Genomic DNA, 18118 nt, shown 5'->3' with positions numbered 1-18118 from the left:
ACAACACAAGATATACAAATGTATAAGAAATTACAAGGTTGGCTTACAATGGTCAGACACAAAGTTGTGTAGAAGGTGTATGGATGCTGGAGACTGAAGGGCCCAGCCCAAGGGCTGCAGCTTACTGCAGTGCTCCCTGCAAGTACGTATCAGGAGACTGATGGGTCTATGACAGAACACTGAAGAATCTACCATGGAAGGCTGAAGATGAATACTGAGAAGTCCCAGGAAGAAGCCAAACAGTCTATGCCAGAAGCCGGGAGACAATGTCCAAACTGAAGGTGAAGACTGGAGCTCCTCAAAAAACCAGCAATCAGCTGGGCGTGGTGGCTCACGCCTGTAATCCCAGCACTTGGGAGGCTAAAGCAGGATGATCATTGTGAGTTTGCGACCAGCCTGGGATACAAAGTGAGCTCAAGGCCAACCTGAACAGCATAGGGAGACCCTGTGTCAAAAAGACAAAACAAAACAAAACAACCCCCCCCCAAAACCAGCAATCAGTGCCTCCTCATTTCCCTTTTGCTGTTTGCAGGCTGCTCCCCTGGGGTGGGGTAGCACTCACATCATCTGCCTGCCCTCCTCTTGCACAGGCTGAGGATGTTACAGAATACGGATTCTCGCCCCCCTGCTGAATCACTTAAAGTTCTGACCTTCTCAAATTGACACAATGAACAATATCCTAGAATGGGTACCTGCTTGTCCTCCACACTCCAGGATGCAGAACTGCTGAGTCACTTCATTAAGCTTCTAGACTTCTCAAGTTGACACTCTTTTTTTTTTTTTTTTTTTTAATTTTTATTTAAGGAGAAAAGAAAAGAAAGAAAAAAAAACAGTGAAGGGGTACAAGTTATACAGATTTACAGAAGAAAAAAATGCGCAGTAGGAAATCACTAGTTAATGGATTACATATTGCCATCTTAGAAATAATTGTTCAAGTCACAAAATTAAAGCTTGTAGAGTGGACATTCCAACAATGATACTGCAAACAGTTCTGTTCAATGATCCAATAAAACTCTGTGATATCATTTTCTATCTTATACACTTAAATATACATGCAGTTATATAGTTTAGAGCACTTTCTTTTCCTCTCTTTTGTACAGTGACTATTACACATTTTGGGTTTCATTGCTCCCACGGTTCTTATTGCTTTTTTGGAAGAGAGTAAAACCAAATGTGATATAACAGAACAGAATCGGTCAAGTCAAAAGGGTGGATATAATAGATAATATAAAAACATAATACAAGGTGATCAACAATGGTTACCATAATGCCTCCCGCTGTTTCTAATAGAATTGCCTATATCAATAGTTGTAATACAATTAAACAAAACCGTAAAGAATAAAACCGACAAAACCAAAACATTGGAGATATTGTAGGTCTTCAAAAGTAGATAAAAGTCAACGAGAATGGGCGTTATAATGAATCTCATTATCTTCTCAGCTGATGCCTAAACTTTCGAACCTGATACTATCCAGCAAAACAGAATAGGGGAACCTCAGTCAAAAACAAGATGGTGAGAGTAATACAGGGCTTCAAATCGAGATAATAGAAAGTCAAAGTGGGTTACTATATTATATCCTGCTATATTTTTCCCTTTAATTAAATGGATAAAAATAAAAAAGTAAATAATGGAGTGGAGATTGAGAAAAAAGAGGGCATAACAGCAAAACAGGGCAAATCAAAACATAACCATTTAAGCAGAATAGTGTTTCACCACCAGATAATCCTGACCCAAAAATAGTTACCATATTGACTCCCTCCCTGAAGTCCTTGAGTACAACTTCATATACTGTAGCATTAAGTATATCAAAACAATGTAAAACCATTTAAGAGAATGACAGCATTATAGAGTATTTAGAATCGACTAACAGAAAATGAACAATGGTCTCTGTATAATCTCCTTGTCTTTAAAAGGTTTTTGCTTATACTATCGTACATAACAAAATCCAATAAGATACAACCTGTTTAGACCATTGGAGACAGAAGAACAAAAGCTAGATGAGACTTCAAAACAAGATGGTACTAAATCAGCATTACCTATTAAGATGTCATTTTCTCCAAAAAAAAGCTGTTCCTATCATCCAATCTTCTCTGTCTCATTTCTGTTGAGCTCTTTTTCTGTCAGTAGCTGTCAGTTTGTCTTCTTCATTTTGTTCTCTGCTCCATTCGTTGTGGCCTCCCCGCCACTATTTCTGGGTTCTTTGTATTTTTCTTTTTTTAGAATATCCTGCAATACTTTCTGTAGGGTTGAATTGGTGGTTGCAAATTCCCCCAGTTCCTCTTTATCCTGGAAGCACCTAGTTTTTCCATCAATTTCCAGGGACAGTTGTGCAGGATATCTCAATCTTGGCTGGAGATTATTATCTTTCAAAGCTTGAATTATTTCTCCCCATGCTCTTCGTGATTTGATGGTTTGTGAAGAGAAATCTGCTGTAATTCTGATGGGTATTCCCTTGTAAGTGATCTGTTTCTTGTCTCTTACAGCTTTTAATATTCTGTTCTTGTATTGAATTTCTGGAATTTTTATTATTATATGCCTGGGTGTTTCTCTGTTAGGGTTGTAGGTAGCTGGGGTCCTGTATGCCTCATACATCTGAGTATCTTTACCTTTTGCTAAATTAGGAAAATTCTCCTGTATTATTTCTGTGAGTAGCTTTTGTAGTTCACTTGTTTGTGTCCCTACTTCTTCTTTTATGTTCTTAATCCTTAAGTTATGGCTCCTCTTATCATCTTCTTGTCTTTGTATTATTGCTGTTTGTTTTTTTGTTATTTTTAAGAAGTTTTTCATTTCATTCTCCCATGTTTCAAGTCTGCCCTCCAGTTCAGATAGTCTGTCCTTAGTTTCTTTCAAGCTGTTATGCCAGTCTTGGATAGACTTCTTAATTTCTTGATAGTCCCTTTGAACCTGCTTCACATACTCAATGCTTTCTCTGTTTTCTCCATCAAGCAATTCTCTCCTCTTTTTCTGTTCTTCCATTCCACCATCTGCTTTTTCCTGGGTGGTGCTTAGCATTTCTCTAACTATTCTGCATACTTCTAGCTTCAGGTCATTGATAACTTCATTCCTGAATTGGTCTATGAGGCTCTCTATATGGCGCTTAATGTATATTGGTGCAGTGTCCACTATTGCCTGATTCTCAGGATTGGGGGCCGAGGAGCCTTTTTTGTTGCTTCCCTTCCCCATATTTTCTGTTCCTTATAAAATGCAATCTTACATAGGAGGCCCGGCTTCCCTGCCTGTCAGCCACAGCCTGATCAAATTGTGCTGGCTAGTTGTTCCCGCCCACCGCTGCGCCCCAGGGAGTTGCGGAGGAGGCAGCCTACGCGGGAGTCAGTCCCTCCTCCGGGCCACCGTCAGGCTCTGGGATCTGGGTTAGGCCAGCCTAGGGAGTCCGCCAGCAGCGTCACGCAGGCCAGGCACTTTTCACCAATCCCGTCCGAGAGGGGAATGTGTGGCTGGAGTTGCCACCGCGCCCTGCTCTTACAGGACTGCCGGAGCCCAGAAAAACCTCCACTGGAGTCAAACTGTGGTAGGGGGTAGTTTCTCTCTCACCTCGCCACCAGTCAGTTTTCGTGTACGCCTCCTTGTCCATCCTGTTTCCGACTCCGTTCGCAGACTCCCGTTCCCAGAGCTCGGCGTGTCTCTCCCTGCCGAGCTGCTGTGGAGGCAGCCAGCCGCCGGGCGGTGGGAAACCCAAATCGCGGTTTCCAATGGCGCGGGGTCGAACCTCCACACCGAGACTTTTCTGTTCCTATTTTAGCGCCAGGACTGTATTCTAAGTTGGATTCTCTCAGCCCAGTTCGTTCCTGAGTCAGTAGAGCATATCTCTACTGGTTCGTATCTCCTTAGTCCGCATCATTCCTGGCCTCTGAGCCGAGCCTTTCAGAGAGCCTTCAGTAGTTGCTGTTGTCTGTCTGCCATGTTCTCCCGGAAGTCTCAAGTTGACACTCTTATAAACCATAACAAATGTTAACCCATAGAAGAATGACAAGGGGTAGCTATTGTTATTATGGCAGTGTTGGGCGGCCTGAAAAGATTTATAATCTTCACCCCTTTATTCATCTTTTCCCCAAACACAAAGGAAGGAAGGAGCAAATACTATGTGTTCTTGCAGAGGTGTTACTGTGGTCCTCTCAGTATTACAAATGTATCATTTAATGCTGTCACATTTGGCTGCTACAATCTAGTTACCTGACTTGCAATATTTTTTCTCATGTTTATAACATATCATTAACCTTTATACAAGTAAGCTTTCTGTTGTGAAACTTTGCAGTTTGTATTCTTAATGTTATGAATTGTTACCAGTGCTAAATGTTACTGGTCATTGCTTAGAAAATAAAGTGACTTGTTTATTTTTTATTTTATTTATTTTTTGGTCTTTTTGAGACAGGGTCTCCCTATGCACTTCAGGCTGGCCTTGAGCTCACTTTGCAGCCCAGGCTGGTCTCGAACTCACAAGGATCCTCCTGCGTCAGCCTCCCGAGTGCTGGGATTACAGGCATGAGCCACCATGCCCAGCAAAGTGACTTATTATGTTTCCTGACTTTCTGTCTCTGAGATACTGTTTATCTCCAGGTCTGTCCACAGTTCATTGTTCTTTGGTTGTTGGTTTGGTTTGGTTTGGTTAGGTTAGGTTAGGTTTTTTTGAGACAAGGTCTCACTATGTAGCCCAGGCTGACCTTGAACTCACTATGTAGCCCAGGCTGGCCTTGAACTTGAGGTGATCCTCCTGCCTCAGCCTCTCCAGTACTGGAATTATGGGCCTGCATCGTCACACCCAGCTTCACAGTTCATTTTTCTGACCTACATTCTCATGGTATGTGCCACCGTCATGTGAAGACTCCCAAAGTTTATCTGCAGTCTTGGGCTAATCTAATGTTTCCAATTTTTGCTCATAAAGTTAGGCTTGTTATTTACATCTCTGAGAAAGTCGCAATAGACATTCAAGCTCTCTATATTTGAAGTTCAAGTTACTTCTGGTAACTGCCTCACCATCATTGAAGGACGAAGGATGCATCTCGTTCACTGTCTGAGATAATATTTATTTAGAATATATTCTCTGAGAATCCATTCTTTGAAGTGAATGGTCCTGAGTCTTTCTGGCAGCAAGATGGACGGAACGATCTATCAAAACATCAGCTAAAGCCTTGTTTTGGGGGTGGGGTTAGTAGTTCCCGACTGTAACTGTAATAACGCAGTAGTTTCAGGTTTTGTATTTACCGTGAATGACCAGCAGGGGAAGATAGTCTCTTACAATTTTGCTATAATGTCATGATTCAGAACAAAGGCTGGCGTGGGGCATTCCTGAGACTGAAAGTTCAAAATCTAAATGTTGAAAATCATCTGAGGATTCTGGGGTTTGCGGGGGGAGCTGATTAGGAAGTACGCAATCAGGATATGAGGCCCAGTTGATCGCAGAGACCCCTTCTAACCTTGGGCAAGTCCTCTCCTCTTTTGGTCTGTTTTGTCATCTATAAAATGAGGGCCAGATAAACCAAAAGTGAGGACGTAGCAGTGGCAGATTCATCTTTCAGGGGAAGCCCAGATAACTGAGGCCAAGGCGTACACAGCACAAATACAAGCACAAAGCCCACAGTGACAAAACGTCCATCTGATCCACAAGGTTATGTTAAGAAATAGGTGGTGGGGGAGCTGAGCATGTAACCCTAGCACTGGGGGAAGCTGAAGCTGGAGGATCACAAATTTAAGCCTATCCTGGGCAATTTAGTCTTTAAATTTTAAAAATGAGCCGGACAAGGTGGCATGCCTGTAATCCCTGTACTTGGAAGGCTGAGATGAGAGGATCACTGTGAGTTTGAGGCCAGCCTTGGCTACATAATGAGTTCAAGGCCAGCCTGAGCTACATAGCAAGGCCATGTCTCAAAAAAAAAATTTTTTTTTTAATGGAAAGGAATGTAGCTAGGAATGTAGCTCAGTGCAAAGGATGTGGGCTCAATCTCCAGTACTGCAAAATGTAAATAACTAAATAAATAAGGGCTGGAATGCAGTTTAGTACAAAGGCCCTGGGTTGAATTCATAGTACTGGGTAAAAAAGAAGGAAGGAAAGGAAAAGCTTTGGATTTTATTCCCAACACATAAATGCACACATCAACTTTTTTGTTGTGTGAGCTTTTTTTCTGGTACCAGGTATTAAACTCACAACCTCATGCTTGCCAGGCAGGTGCTTGTGCCTGCTGAGTGAAAACTCACTCCCTCACATGTATGTGTTTTGAGACAAGATCTTGCTTTGTTGTCCAGGCTGGCCTTGAGGTTACTATGTAGGTTAGGCTGTCCTCAAACTCACAGCAATCTTCCTGCATCAACTTCCTGAGTACTGGGATTGCAGACGTGCGCCACCACGCTTATCTATTTTTTTTTCTTTTTTGAGACACAAATTTCTAAATTGCCTAGGTCAGGTGCTAACTTGGGATCTTTCTATCTCAGTCTCTCAAAGTGCTGGGATTACAGGCATGTACTTCAACATCTAACCCGAATTCATTCATCTTTCTTTCTTTTTTTTTTTTTTTTGTACTGGGGATCAAACTCACAACCTTGTGCTTGCCAGGCAGGCGCTTAGGGTACTGAGCTAAATCCCTGATCCGTACGTCATACTTTCATTCCACAAATATTAATGGGGACCCACTGTGTTATGGTCTTTGTACCAGGTGCTGGTGATAAAGCAGGAAGCAGGACAAAAATCCCCATCATCTTTGAGCTAGGAGACTCAAGGCTCAAGGTCTAAACCTGTTCTAAAATTATCAAGTCTCAAACTTGACTGGACACCTGTGTCTCTGGGGAGCTCTAGAAAAAGCCTGAGGCAGTACACAGAGGTCAACCCTGGAACCTGTAATTTTTTAAAGGAAGCACTTAATAGCTGATCCAGTGCTATTGACTGCTACAGAGTATTTTCAGGAAAGGGTAACTTTAATTGATTTGCTGGGAGTGGAATCCAGGGCCTTGTGCATGTTAAGCAAGTACTGTACCACTGAGCTATATCCCCAGGCTTCCTACAAGTTTTAGGCTTTGTTTCTTTGGTAGTACTGGGAATCGATTACTGACATCATCTTACCAGTTATAATTGCCAAATTTCTCTTTTGTAGTGATATTTTTTAATTGAAAGACTGGAATGCTTTAAATCAGTTTCTCTTACTAGGATGCTATCAATGTATTCCCAGGGATCCTGGCATTATTCCTGGAAGAACCAAAGTGCTTTCTAAAATGAAGCTGACTCACAACTGCAGAAGGGTTTTATTTGACTTCGAGATGCAGTCTGATTTTGTTGTCCACACTGGCCTTGAACCTCTGAGCTCCTGATCTTCCTGTCTCGGGTTCTGAAATAATCGAAGCATGCACCACAAGCCCTGGCAGCACTGGGCTTCTGATCCTGTCCTACCTCCCAGGAGGCCCTAGGCGGTCCACTTTATACTAGGTCATTCGGTTAGTAGCCCAAGTTTGCTCCAGTGCTAGGTCCAGGAGGTGAAGACTGAAGCCCTTGAGTGCTGTGTTCCTGGCATACCCTTAGATCACATGCTATAGGGACCGGTTCCTAGTTGCTATGTTGAAAGGGGATTTGGAGGGTCCCATCTTCTAGTAATAGTGATAATGGAAAGTACAGAAGCATGGAAACCAGGAAAGCCTGAGTTAAAATCCTGACTCCACTCCCACCCCACTGTCGTGAGTGTCTAGGGCACTCTGAACTCCGGGCAAGGTAAACACACACGCACGCCTTGTCGGGACACGGGGGGTACAGCGCTTGGAAAAGAAAGACAGGAGAGACACCTTTGCTGTCTGCACCGCGTTACACTGCACTGCACTGTACTGTACGCACAATCTTTATTTTAGGATTCATATATAGTAAACCCGATCAGTTCACAGAGCCCAGATAATTAAGTAGTGAAAAGGCATTCTTTGTGGCAAGCTACAACGTGACAGACTACAATGTTTATTCTAAAACTATCTAAGTGAAGTAAATAATCACAACCAGTTCTCATAACCTCTCTAGCCCAGGAAGAAATTCATTAGCTCAAGAATGTTGTTAATTTGTCTGCTGTTAGTGTCACAAAGGGTGGCCAGCCACTTCCTCAAGACTTCTGCAAAACAAAGCCAGCTCACAGTATGGATTCCAGAGGGTGAGGGCTCACTAAGAACAGGCATTCCTATTCTACCTCCTTCTCGCATACCAGGGCGGCTATTGTAAATTGCAGGTTAGAGGGGGTTGGGCCTACAAAGTGACACCTCATCCCCCACACTTCCTTCCTTTTTATTTTTTAACAACAATTTCCATAAGATCAGGTTATTAATAGTATTTCGTCTTATGCAGTAAAAATACACAAGAACTATGGCAATGAGAACTATAATTAAACTAAGTCCCATGCCACTAAAAGTGTGGGTTATGCTCTGCCAGATTCCTTTGGAATCTAATCCTTTCAAAGATTGAGCAAGCAATTGCGCGAATTGTGCTAGGGATTCATCATCATTTTGCTTTGCAAAATCCTTGTCAATTTGATTATGCAAAGATTCTATTTCCTCCTGGGCAGAGGTGTTTCCATTTAGATACATTCTAATCATTTCCCATTCATGTTCTGTTTGATTATAAGGTCGTTGGGTTATACAGAAAGTAGTTGAATTCCAATCACATTTTAAAAACACTTGATGCTGAAGAGCCAATATTTTTTTACCCATCCATTCAACTGTTTGTTTAAGGAGGTCTATTTGTTGTTGTAGTCTGGCGTTTATTTGCCACTGAGTTAACCAAAGTTCATGAGAATTTTCATGCCATAATTCTACAACATGTTTTTCTTGCAAAGAGGTTTGTAAAGCTATTCCTGAGACTGCTGCTAGGGAGGCTACAGTTATCAGACTTAACAGTACAGCAACCACTATTCCAATAAATCTTTTTGTACGTTTTAACAGATGTTTAAAAAATTCAGTAGTAACAGAAATTACCGGGTCTTGAGACCATGGTCGAGTTAAATTTACAGGCAACCAAATATGAGTTTTTTGTTGTAACAGCATAACTGTATAAGGCTTAGTGAAATTTAGTGTGCTATTTAAGCATGTAAACAATTGACAATTTAAACAAGTACAAGAAAAATGTGTAAAATTAAAAGTTCCCACTAAAAAGACATAAGGCAGAGGTGCACAAACAGTAATATTATACATTTTAAACCTAGTAAAATTATAAGTAGTAGATACAGATCGACTAGTCCCTGAATAGGAAACATTGTACAAGGTTACAGGTTGCATAGCGGCTGGAATCTTCCAAATATGATTTTGAAGGTGATGAGGGTATTCTTCGGCTGCAACAGCAGGGTTAGCGATTCCACCATCTCCCCACCACAAGAGAGCCGTCTTTTGATGAAATATAGGAGCTCCGTCAGTTATTTTCTTTGGATCTGGAAGACTATACACAACAGAGAGATTACATCTTGTCTCATTCCATTCAGCACATCCATTAACGAATTTTCCAAATGGTCCCCAAATAATATACCCATCAATATTTTTAGCAAATTTTCCCATACATAGTTGCCAAATTATGGGATAATAAGAAATATTTTTATAAGTGAATTCAGGGCATACAGGAAATGTATTTGTATCAGGTGCTGTTAAATTTCTCCAGGTAACATTAAAGGTTTGAGCAGCCAAGGCTTGAAGCCTTGTTCTTTTGTTGCCTGCTTTTATTCCATGTTGAATCCAATACTGCCATCCCAGAGGGATGCAAGGCGGTTCCCCAATGCAAATAGGCCTTTGATTACCATAATAAGTAAAATTGAATAATGTCCCATCATCTTGATTGTGGGGGGTTAAATCAGCCCACGGTGCTGACAAAATTTCTCTAGGTGTGGTATAAAGTAAAATATCACTAGTTCCCCATTTTACAGGTTCTAATAAAGGGGGGTTTGGAATATATGCCCAGTACGAATGTGGAGGTACCTCAGTCCCCGACGCAACAGTGAGCAAGGCACATAAAGCTAAAAACAAGTTTTCAGGGTTTAAAGGCTTTCCTGCTTGAAGGACAAGCCGTTGCCCTTCTATGGTCAATTTCTTTAATTGTCCCCATGTAGGGAGGGGATTTAAATTTGGTCGCTGTGAGCGGCGGGATTTTCTTAGCTTTAATCTGGCCATGGCTGCGATAGGAACAAGCTCAGCATCCTCAGCCTCTAGCTGGTTTCGCGCTCGCTTCTGAAGGCACGGTTCCGGTTCCTTGGGGAGTTGTCTCCGGGGCTGGCGAACAGGGTCTGGAGGCGCGGATCCTGATCCATCGTCCAGGGACCCACTGCTGAATTCCATTTTCTGTGGAGATATAACCAAAACCTCTCCCCTTATAGAGCAATGTGCCCCTCTCCCATTTAGCCTCTGGAGCTGTTTTAGTCCAAATAGGTTCATTAATCACAAAGGGCTGTTGTTGCTGTTCAAAATGTTTTTCAGCTCTAGTTAATATTTCACCTTGTGGTAAATTGAGAAAATTTAAAATAAACAATGCTTGATGCAGTAATGTTTTTGGACTGTTTTGCAATTTAAACAGTATTGGTATCTGAATATCCTCCTGACTCCTCCTTTTTAATTTTTTAATTTGTAACTTAAGAGTGCCATGTGCTCTTTCAACAATAGCTTGACCCTGGGGGTTATATTCAATCCCTGTAATATGAATAATATTATGGAGATCACAAAATTGTTTAAATGTTCTGCTAGTATAAGCAGGTCCATTATCTGTTTTGATTTTAGAAGGAATTCCCATAACTGCAAAAGTCTCCAATAAATGTACAATAACATTTTTAGTGGATTCTCCCTGTTGAGCAGTAGCCCATAGAAATGAAGAATATGTATCAATAACTACATGTACATAAGAAAGCCGACCAAAAGAAGGTACATGTGTAATATCCATTTGCCATAACTCATTAGGTTGAGTTCCTCGAGGGTTGACACCTGTGGGAATAATTCTTAAATGTAATGGTCTACAAATAGGGCAGGCTTTTACAATTTGTTTAGCTTTTGTAAAAGGTATCTTATATTTAAGATGCAAATGTCCTGCATTTGCATGATTAAATTGATGTTCTTCAACGGGTGTGGTGAACATAACTAAGGAATCCACTGCATTGTTACCTGATACTAATGGTCCGGGTAACTGAGAATGAGAACGTAAATGAGTAATAAAATAAGAATGATTTCTTTTTTGAACATGTATTTGTAAATTTTGAAATAAAGACAATAAAGCAGGCTTATTAGAATATAACACAGCTGAATAGATATTTGTCACTACTCCAACAGAATAGGCTGAATCGGCTATAATGTTAATAGGTTGGTTATGAAAATCTAAAAACACTTGTAATATAGCAAAAAGTTCATTTTGTTGTACAGAGTTAAAATTTGTCTGACGTACCCAGTAAGATTTTTGAGTCCAATATGCAGCTTTATTTTTAGATCCATCTGTAAATATAGTCAAAGCTTGTGGAATTGGCTGTACAGCTAATAAGGTATTAACCACAAATTGTTGACGTCTAAAAAAATCCCATAATTTACTTTTAGGAAAATGATATGAAAAAGTTCCCATGAAATCTGCTAAAGCAATTTGTAAGGTTTCAGTAATTGACAACAAATATTCCCATTGTTCCTTAGTTAAAGGGATAACTATATTGTTTATATCTTCTCCTATCAAAGTTATAGAACGAGCTCTACCATTCATAATTAAAGCTGCAACCATGTCAATATAAGGCATAACATTTTTAGATTGCTTAGTTTTAGTGAATACCCATTCTACTGGCATAGCATTTTGACCTAAAACTGCAGAGGGATATTGAAAAGTATTAATAATATATAAAGTTAGAGGCAATTTAGGATCAATCCTAATTAAAAATGTATCCTTAATTCGTTGTTCTACAAACTGTAATTCTTGCTCTGCTTTTGCTGTTAAAGAACGAGGGCTGGATGGATCTGAAGAGCCCTGTAGAGTAGCAAACAAATGCTGTAATGCATGGGTAGGAATACCTAGTGTGGGACGAAGCCAATTAATATCCCCTAATAATTTTTGAAAATCATTTAAAGTGGATAACTTATCTCTCCTAATAGACATTTTTTGTGGAATCACCTTTTGTCTAGTAAGAATATATCCCAAATAATGACTAACTTCTTCCTTTTGAATTTTATCCTGTGCTATTACAAGTCCAAACGGAGAAAAATATTGAGGTAAAGTTTTTAAAATATCTTTTAAAACATTTCTATCACTATATCAGCATTTTTGTCTTGCCTTTTTCACACAACCTTCCATAAACCACATGTGCCACTGTAAATATTCTGGCTCTTTTAAAAGAATTTTGGCCAAGGCTTTCCAATCATAAGGAGCAAGATTACCATAGTGATCTGCTACCGATGTTATTAATTCTCTAGTGTAATGAGCCTGAGGGCCATAAAGGGTTACAGCCTTTTTTAATTTTGCTAAATCATCCATATTAAATGCTTCCCATCTAGGGGGAACTGCCTCTCCATCTATTGGCTGAGGTCTGATTACAGGGAAAGTAAAGGCAGGCTTTTCCTCATCAGAATCCCCTAATTTTGGTAGATCAGCCAAAGCTAGCTTGGCTTTACTCCAATTAGGGTTAGATGGAGGAGGTGCAGAGGGAACTACAGGCGGGTTCTGCTTAACGGAGAGTTGTTTCACCTCTTGTGTTAAATGCTGTATAGCCTGTAAAATTGGGCGATTGTCATAATTTGATATTGCTGCGGCAGCTAAAGCTGAGTCGGCTGTAGTGGATTTTACTTTTAGTTTGGACGCCTTTTCACTACTTAAAGCGATAGCGTCATTTTGAACTACATTCTGCTCCTCCTCTGTGAGGGGCAATTCCTGAATAACTGGCTTAATTTCTAGTTGAAGATTTTCTACAATATGTTCATCTTCCATAGCTTTTAATAAAGAGTACACAACCGACCAAATAGCCCAAAAACGTAAAGGAATCTTCTCCTCCTGTTGCATAGCCCTTTCTATACTAACCCTTGCCTTCCTCCATACTTCTACATCCAAAGTTCCTTCATCTGGAAACCAAGGATTATATTCTTTAATTGTATCAATACACATATCCAAGTCAGCTGACCTGAGCGATATGCCATATATAGATAATAAATGTTTAAGAATTTTTAAGAAAGGAGAGGAAGCAGATTGTCCCATTTCCCCGTAATAAAATTATACTTACCTTCCTAAGCGACCTTCGGAGTCCCTGTTCGGGCGCCACTTGTCGTGAGTGTCTAGGGCACTCTGAACTCCGGGCAAGGTAAACACACACGCACGCCTTGTCGGGACACGGGGGGTACAGCGCTTGGAAAAGAAAGACAGGAGAGACACCTTTGCTGTCTGCACCGCGTTACACTGCACTGCACTGTACTGTACGCACAATCTTTATTTTAGGATTCATATATAGTAAACCCGATCAGTTCACAGAGCCCAGATAATTAAGTAGTGAAAAGGCATTCTTTGTGGCAAGCTACAACGTGACAGACTACAATGTTTATTCTAAAACTATCTAAGTGAAGTAAATAATCACAACCAGTTCTCATAACCTCTCTAGCCCAGGAAGAAATTCATTAGCTCAAGAATGTTGTTAATTTGTCTGCTGTTAGTGTCACAAAGGGTGGCCAGCCACTTCCTCAAGACTTCTGCAAAACAAAGCCAGCTCACAGTATGGATTCCAGAGGGTGAGGGCTCACTAAGAACAGGCATTCCTATTCTACCTCCTTCTCGCATACCAGGGCGGCTATTGTAAATTGCAGGTTAGAGGGGGTTGGGCCTACAAAGTGACACCTCATCCCCCACACCCCACCATTGTCAGGTGAGTTCTATGCCTAAAATTCCTCATTTGAAAAATGGAGCTAGGGCCGGGCGTGGTGGCTCACGCCTGTAATTCCAGCACTCTGGAGGCTGAGGTGGGAGGATCATTGCGAGTTCGAGACCAGCCTGGGCTGCAAAGTGAGCTCAAGGCCAGCCTGAACTGCATCGTGAGAGCCCGTCTCAAAAAAGACAAAAAAAAAAAAAAAAGAAAAAGAAAAAGAAAAATGGAGCTAGTATAAGCACCTGCCTGGCAAGTGCAAGGTCATGAGTTCGATTCCCAGCACCAAAAAAAGCGGAGCTAGTAAAGTAGGCATGGTAGCACATACCCGCGATCCCAGCATTCTGGGAAGCTGAAGCAGGAGGCTCACAAATTCGAGCCCATTCTGAGAAATTTAAGTGACTTAGCAAGGCTTTGTCTCATAAAGGGCTGGGGATGTGGCTCATGCAAAGGCCTTGGCTTCAACCCCCAGGACATAAGAGTGTGTGTTTGGGGGGGGGGGGGGCCAGTAGCAAGTCACACACTGGTTGCTTTAGTTTAGGGAAGTATCGCTTGTACAACCAAGACAGTGAGGTATCAACGGGTCCTTCCAAAAACCACAAACCTCCTCTATGCACACTGGGCCCTCAGGGATAAAGTGAGCTAATTTCCAAACGTCTTAGTCTCAAACTATTGAGATAAATTCTCAATTGCCTCAGCCAGCGCAGCTGAGGGTGGATGGAGGTCTGAGACTAGCTCTTAGTAAGCTTCTGTGACCCAAGATGCCTTCAAACCTCGGGGAAAGGTCGGCCCTTCCCAACATGGCGCCGCCCTGCGGCCGTCCCTCGTCGACCCGCTACGCTGACGTGAGTGCGCGCGCGTCCTCCGCGCGCCGTGGCCCTGCGCACGCGCACTCCATGCTGCCTTCTCCCCACCCGAGCTGAGCGGCGGCGGCGGCGGCGTTTGAGTGGAGGAAGATGGCGGCTCCGGGAGGCTCGGGGTCCTGGCAGCTGTGAGGACTCCCAAGCACTGCAAGCGCAGCCTGGGGCCGAGTGCCTCCGGTCTGGTCCTGCCCCGGGGTCCGTCACCACTATCACCAGCGGAGCGAACCCGAGAACGTGGAGCGGGCTGGGCCAGGTGAGGCCTCTCCCCCTCCCGGGGCCGCGGCTAGCAGCCGGCGCCTGTAGCCCTTTATAGCCCGGGTGCAGTGGGCGCCTTGGGTCCGTTGCAGGCCCGGCATCCTGAAAAGGAGTCGGTCCTGGCCAGTCTCAGGATCTTGCTGATGTCCTTCTCGGCCTCCCCTGCGTTAGGCAGGGAGGAGCAGAACCCCTCTCCAGTCAGCCCTGGGGATGGAAACGAACCTGTTATCTCCTTAACCGGGCGGTTCTCCTCCCCGCACCCAGGCTGCGAAGAGGTGTGTGGCCGGCGATAGGATGGATTTAGAGGTGTCAGTGTTTTAGTCTGCAGCCCCCGCCCCCAGCCCTTCACAGCTTTGCGAGTGGAGCCAGAGACTGGTACCCTCTCAAATTGGGGCTGCGGCGAGGGGCCAGCATCCCTGAAGCTGCAGTTGCAAAGGGTTGGTTTTGGAATTGGCTCGCAAAATAAGACATAAGCAGTCTTCCCTAACCCATAGCTTTTCTGAGTGTTCCTTTAGAGAACTAGCAACTGCGGATCTCCTAGCTTGAGACAGCCATCCACGTTGTGACTGAGGACAGGTTTTCCTGTTGAGAATTTTTTTTGTGCAAAGGAACAGTGGGGATGGGTGGGTGGGAACGAATTTGTAAATGAAGAAAACACAATTGCGGGATCTTGATAGTCTCTGCTGAGAAACTTCAGCGCCAATGGACTGCGTTTGAACCTTTGGATTATTAAGCCTTGAATAATTGCTGGCTTTGTTAGATCTTCGGACTTTTATTAGAAAAATAAAAGCTTCGTTTCTTTATTGCCAAAGTCTGGATTTTTTTTGTGGTGGTGGGGCTCGGACCGATGCAGGTGGTGCTCTAGGTACATTACCTGCTCTCGCTTGGTGGCAGCGACCTTATACTGTGTTTGTTACTCGTTTTTGAGAACAACTTTTAGTTGTTCCGATGCTAATTGGAACATTTGAATTCAGGTTAGGGAAGCCGGTTTGAAGCCTTGCAGTTTATTCCTTTAAGGCTTGCGTTGGGATTGCGGTATGGGGAAACGATGAGACCATTGCTTTTGCTTGGAACATCAAATACCTTTTGTAACGAATTGGTTCTGGTTGTGCTAAAGAATGATGACATCATGGATTTAAAGGGACAAGAAAATTTTAAGAAGAAATACCATCTTTTAGAATTCAGTCTGTAGCTCTTACAGTGAATAGAGACTGTCAAATTCCTGAGTTTTTCACGTATGTAATATGATTGGGTGTCTTAATCTATTGTGTGTTGACATTGTATTCCCTGTAACTTTGCTTTTGATAAACCCAGTTTATATTCAATCCACATTGATCCTTGAGTGTGTTGTGCACTTGAAAAAGGCTTCAGTTCTTGAAATGACAGCTATTTAATGTTACCTAGCTCTTTGACCATTTTTCCTTTTTATTCTTAAAGCATTTTCATATAGATGTATAAGTTTTATGTTTTTTTATTTTGTGTGTGTGTGTGTGTGTGTGTGTCCCAAAATGTATAGGGTTTAGTGTCTTTGCTAGAGATGTAAACTTGAAACAGCAGTAAGAAATTAAGTAACCAATCTGTGTCTCTTAATGTGCTAATAAAGAGCCATGAAGTTAATGCAGTAAAATATCCTGGTGGCATAAGAAGTTGGATTGTTGTGCTAAATCATCATCAGGTATTAACGCAACTTCATGACATCTATGACATCATTCAGTTTCCACCATTTCGACTTCAGGAAAAGAACAAGATCGGGAAAAATAGCTTAGGATGCTGCTTCTTAATGTATGATCTCTAGAATGACCTTTATCCAGTATCACTTTAAGTAGTTTAAGCTCTTTGATAAGACACAGAGCTATGTGATTCCTACCTATCACGAAAAACAGCCTCAAAAAAAAAAAATGCTAGCAGAACCTGTGTTATATGACAGTTTTGGGGTCCCCAAAAGCTATCTGAAAGATGAAGAAATATATCTTTGTGATTTGGGAGTTTTAGTGAATTAACTTTTATGAGAAGCCATTGAGTTAATAATTCCATTCCCAATTCACAAGATTGTTTTGTGGATCAAAAGAGATAATGTTCATAAATATGTTTTGTAAAATAAAAGATAAATACAAGATTATTTTAATTCTATGAAACACCTATTAAAAGATTCCATATTATAAACATGCTAGGAATTTGGGGAAGGAAGTATTAATGATTTTAAGATAAGACAGCTTTTGGTCTGAGGCTGCATAGAATCTATTTGAGGCGTCAAACAAGGAAACCACTTAGACTTATTGAAATACAAGAAATACACAGAATCCAACCATAGGAGCCACGGAAGACTTCCAGGAGGAGCTGGAGTGCTTTTCCCAACCCATCCTGTTATTCTGCAGAAAAGTCTGCCTTTTATGAGCTTTTTATAAAACTTAAAAAAAAAAATTCCGTCATGAGTTCATTCCCCTTTTTATTCATTCACTGTCATGACACTTCCCACACAGTGTGCCCCAGTTATGGTTTCTGCATTCTCAAAAATCTAGCATTCTTGGGAGAGCCTTTCTGAGTGAGTCATAGGCACAGGAGGCAAACAAACATTGCAGCTACAATTAAAACCTCTCAGGTCACTAAGTGACTAAGTGACAACTCTAGAGTGACGAGTTTCAGTTGTCATTTTGTAAACTAGCGTAAGAGCCTCTGTATGTTGGAATTATCACATTTAGTTAATGGTTAGTTTGCATCCATTATAGTATGGTGTATAGGTGATTGTTAGTACTGATTCCTTTCTTCCAATAATAGGTAAAATGAGAAGGTCCTATTCCTTTTTGGGTAAAGCTGACAGATTGAACCAGAATTTAATATACTATTTTATGGATTGAATGAATTGAGGCAGCTTGACATCTGATTACAAATTTCCATACCCTAATACAAGATATGAACATTGGTGCTGGAATTTTTTAAGTTAGTATGTTGTTGCCTTTGTTGCAGACATTTTATGATTTTGTTTGTTTGTTTTTTGAGACAAGATCTTGCTATGTAGTTCAGCCTGGCCTTGAATTTACCATGTAACCTAGGCTGAGTTAATGGCAGTCCTGCCTTAACCTTCCAAGTGTTGGGATTAAAGGCATGAACACCATACCTGACCATTTTATGCATTTTTGAATTGAGTAAAATGTTTATGTGATAACTATATTACTTAACTGGGCCCT

General features: G+C 41.6%; 2 protein-coding genes across 7 annotated transcripts in view; one reads left to right on the top strand and one right to left on the bottom strand.

The window, feature by feature from the left end:
* Nucleotides 1–7817: 7817 nt before the first annotated feature.
* On the bottom strand, nt 7818–13814 carry LOC134472921 (endogenous retrovirus group K member 13-1 Env polyprotein-like). Its single transcript, XM_063235589.1, has 2 exons — nt 13186–13814; nt 7818–10294 (listed from the first exon to the last, which is right to left on the bottom strand). The coding sequence occupies exon 2, from the start codon at nt 10289–10291 to the stop codon at nt 8207–8209; it is 2085 nt and encodes a 694-aa protein (XP_063091659.1). The 5' UTR covers nt 10292–10294; nt 13186–13814; the 3' UTR covers nt 7818–8206.
* Nucleotides 13815–14707: 893 nt separating this feature from the next.
* Nucleotides 14708–18118, top strand: part of Fbxo42 (F-box protein 42) — a 72845-nt gene continuing 69434 nt past the window's right edge. For 5 of the 6 annotated variants that reach the window (XR_010042953.1, XM_063235582.1, XM_063235585.1 and 2 more), the window contains exon 1: nt 14709–14931. The gene's annotated coding sequence lies outside the window, so the exon portion shown is untranslated. Of the gene's footprint in view, nt 14932–18118 lie in introns of all 6 variants that reach the window. The other variant, XM_063235588.1, reaches the window with a different exon arrangement.

This window comes from Cavia porcellus, unplaced genomic scaffold (assembly GCF_034190915.1).
Source record: "Cavia porcellus strain 051 isolate PalLab524CR breed Dunkin Hartley unplaced genomic scaffold, mCavPor4.1 scaffold_25, whole genome shotgun sequence".
Classification (NCBI taxonomy): Eukaryota; Metazoa; Chordata; class Mammalia; order Rodentia; family Caviidae; genus Cavia; species Cavia porcellus.
This window is presented reverse-complemented; position numbering and strand designations above follow the sequence as displayed.

What these genes read in the sequence shown, in the direction of transcription:
- LOC134472921 (XM_063235589.1), bottom strand. Translation starts at nt 10,291, where the DNA reads ATGGAATTCAGCAGTGGGTCCCTGGACGATGGATCAGGATCCGCGCCT.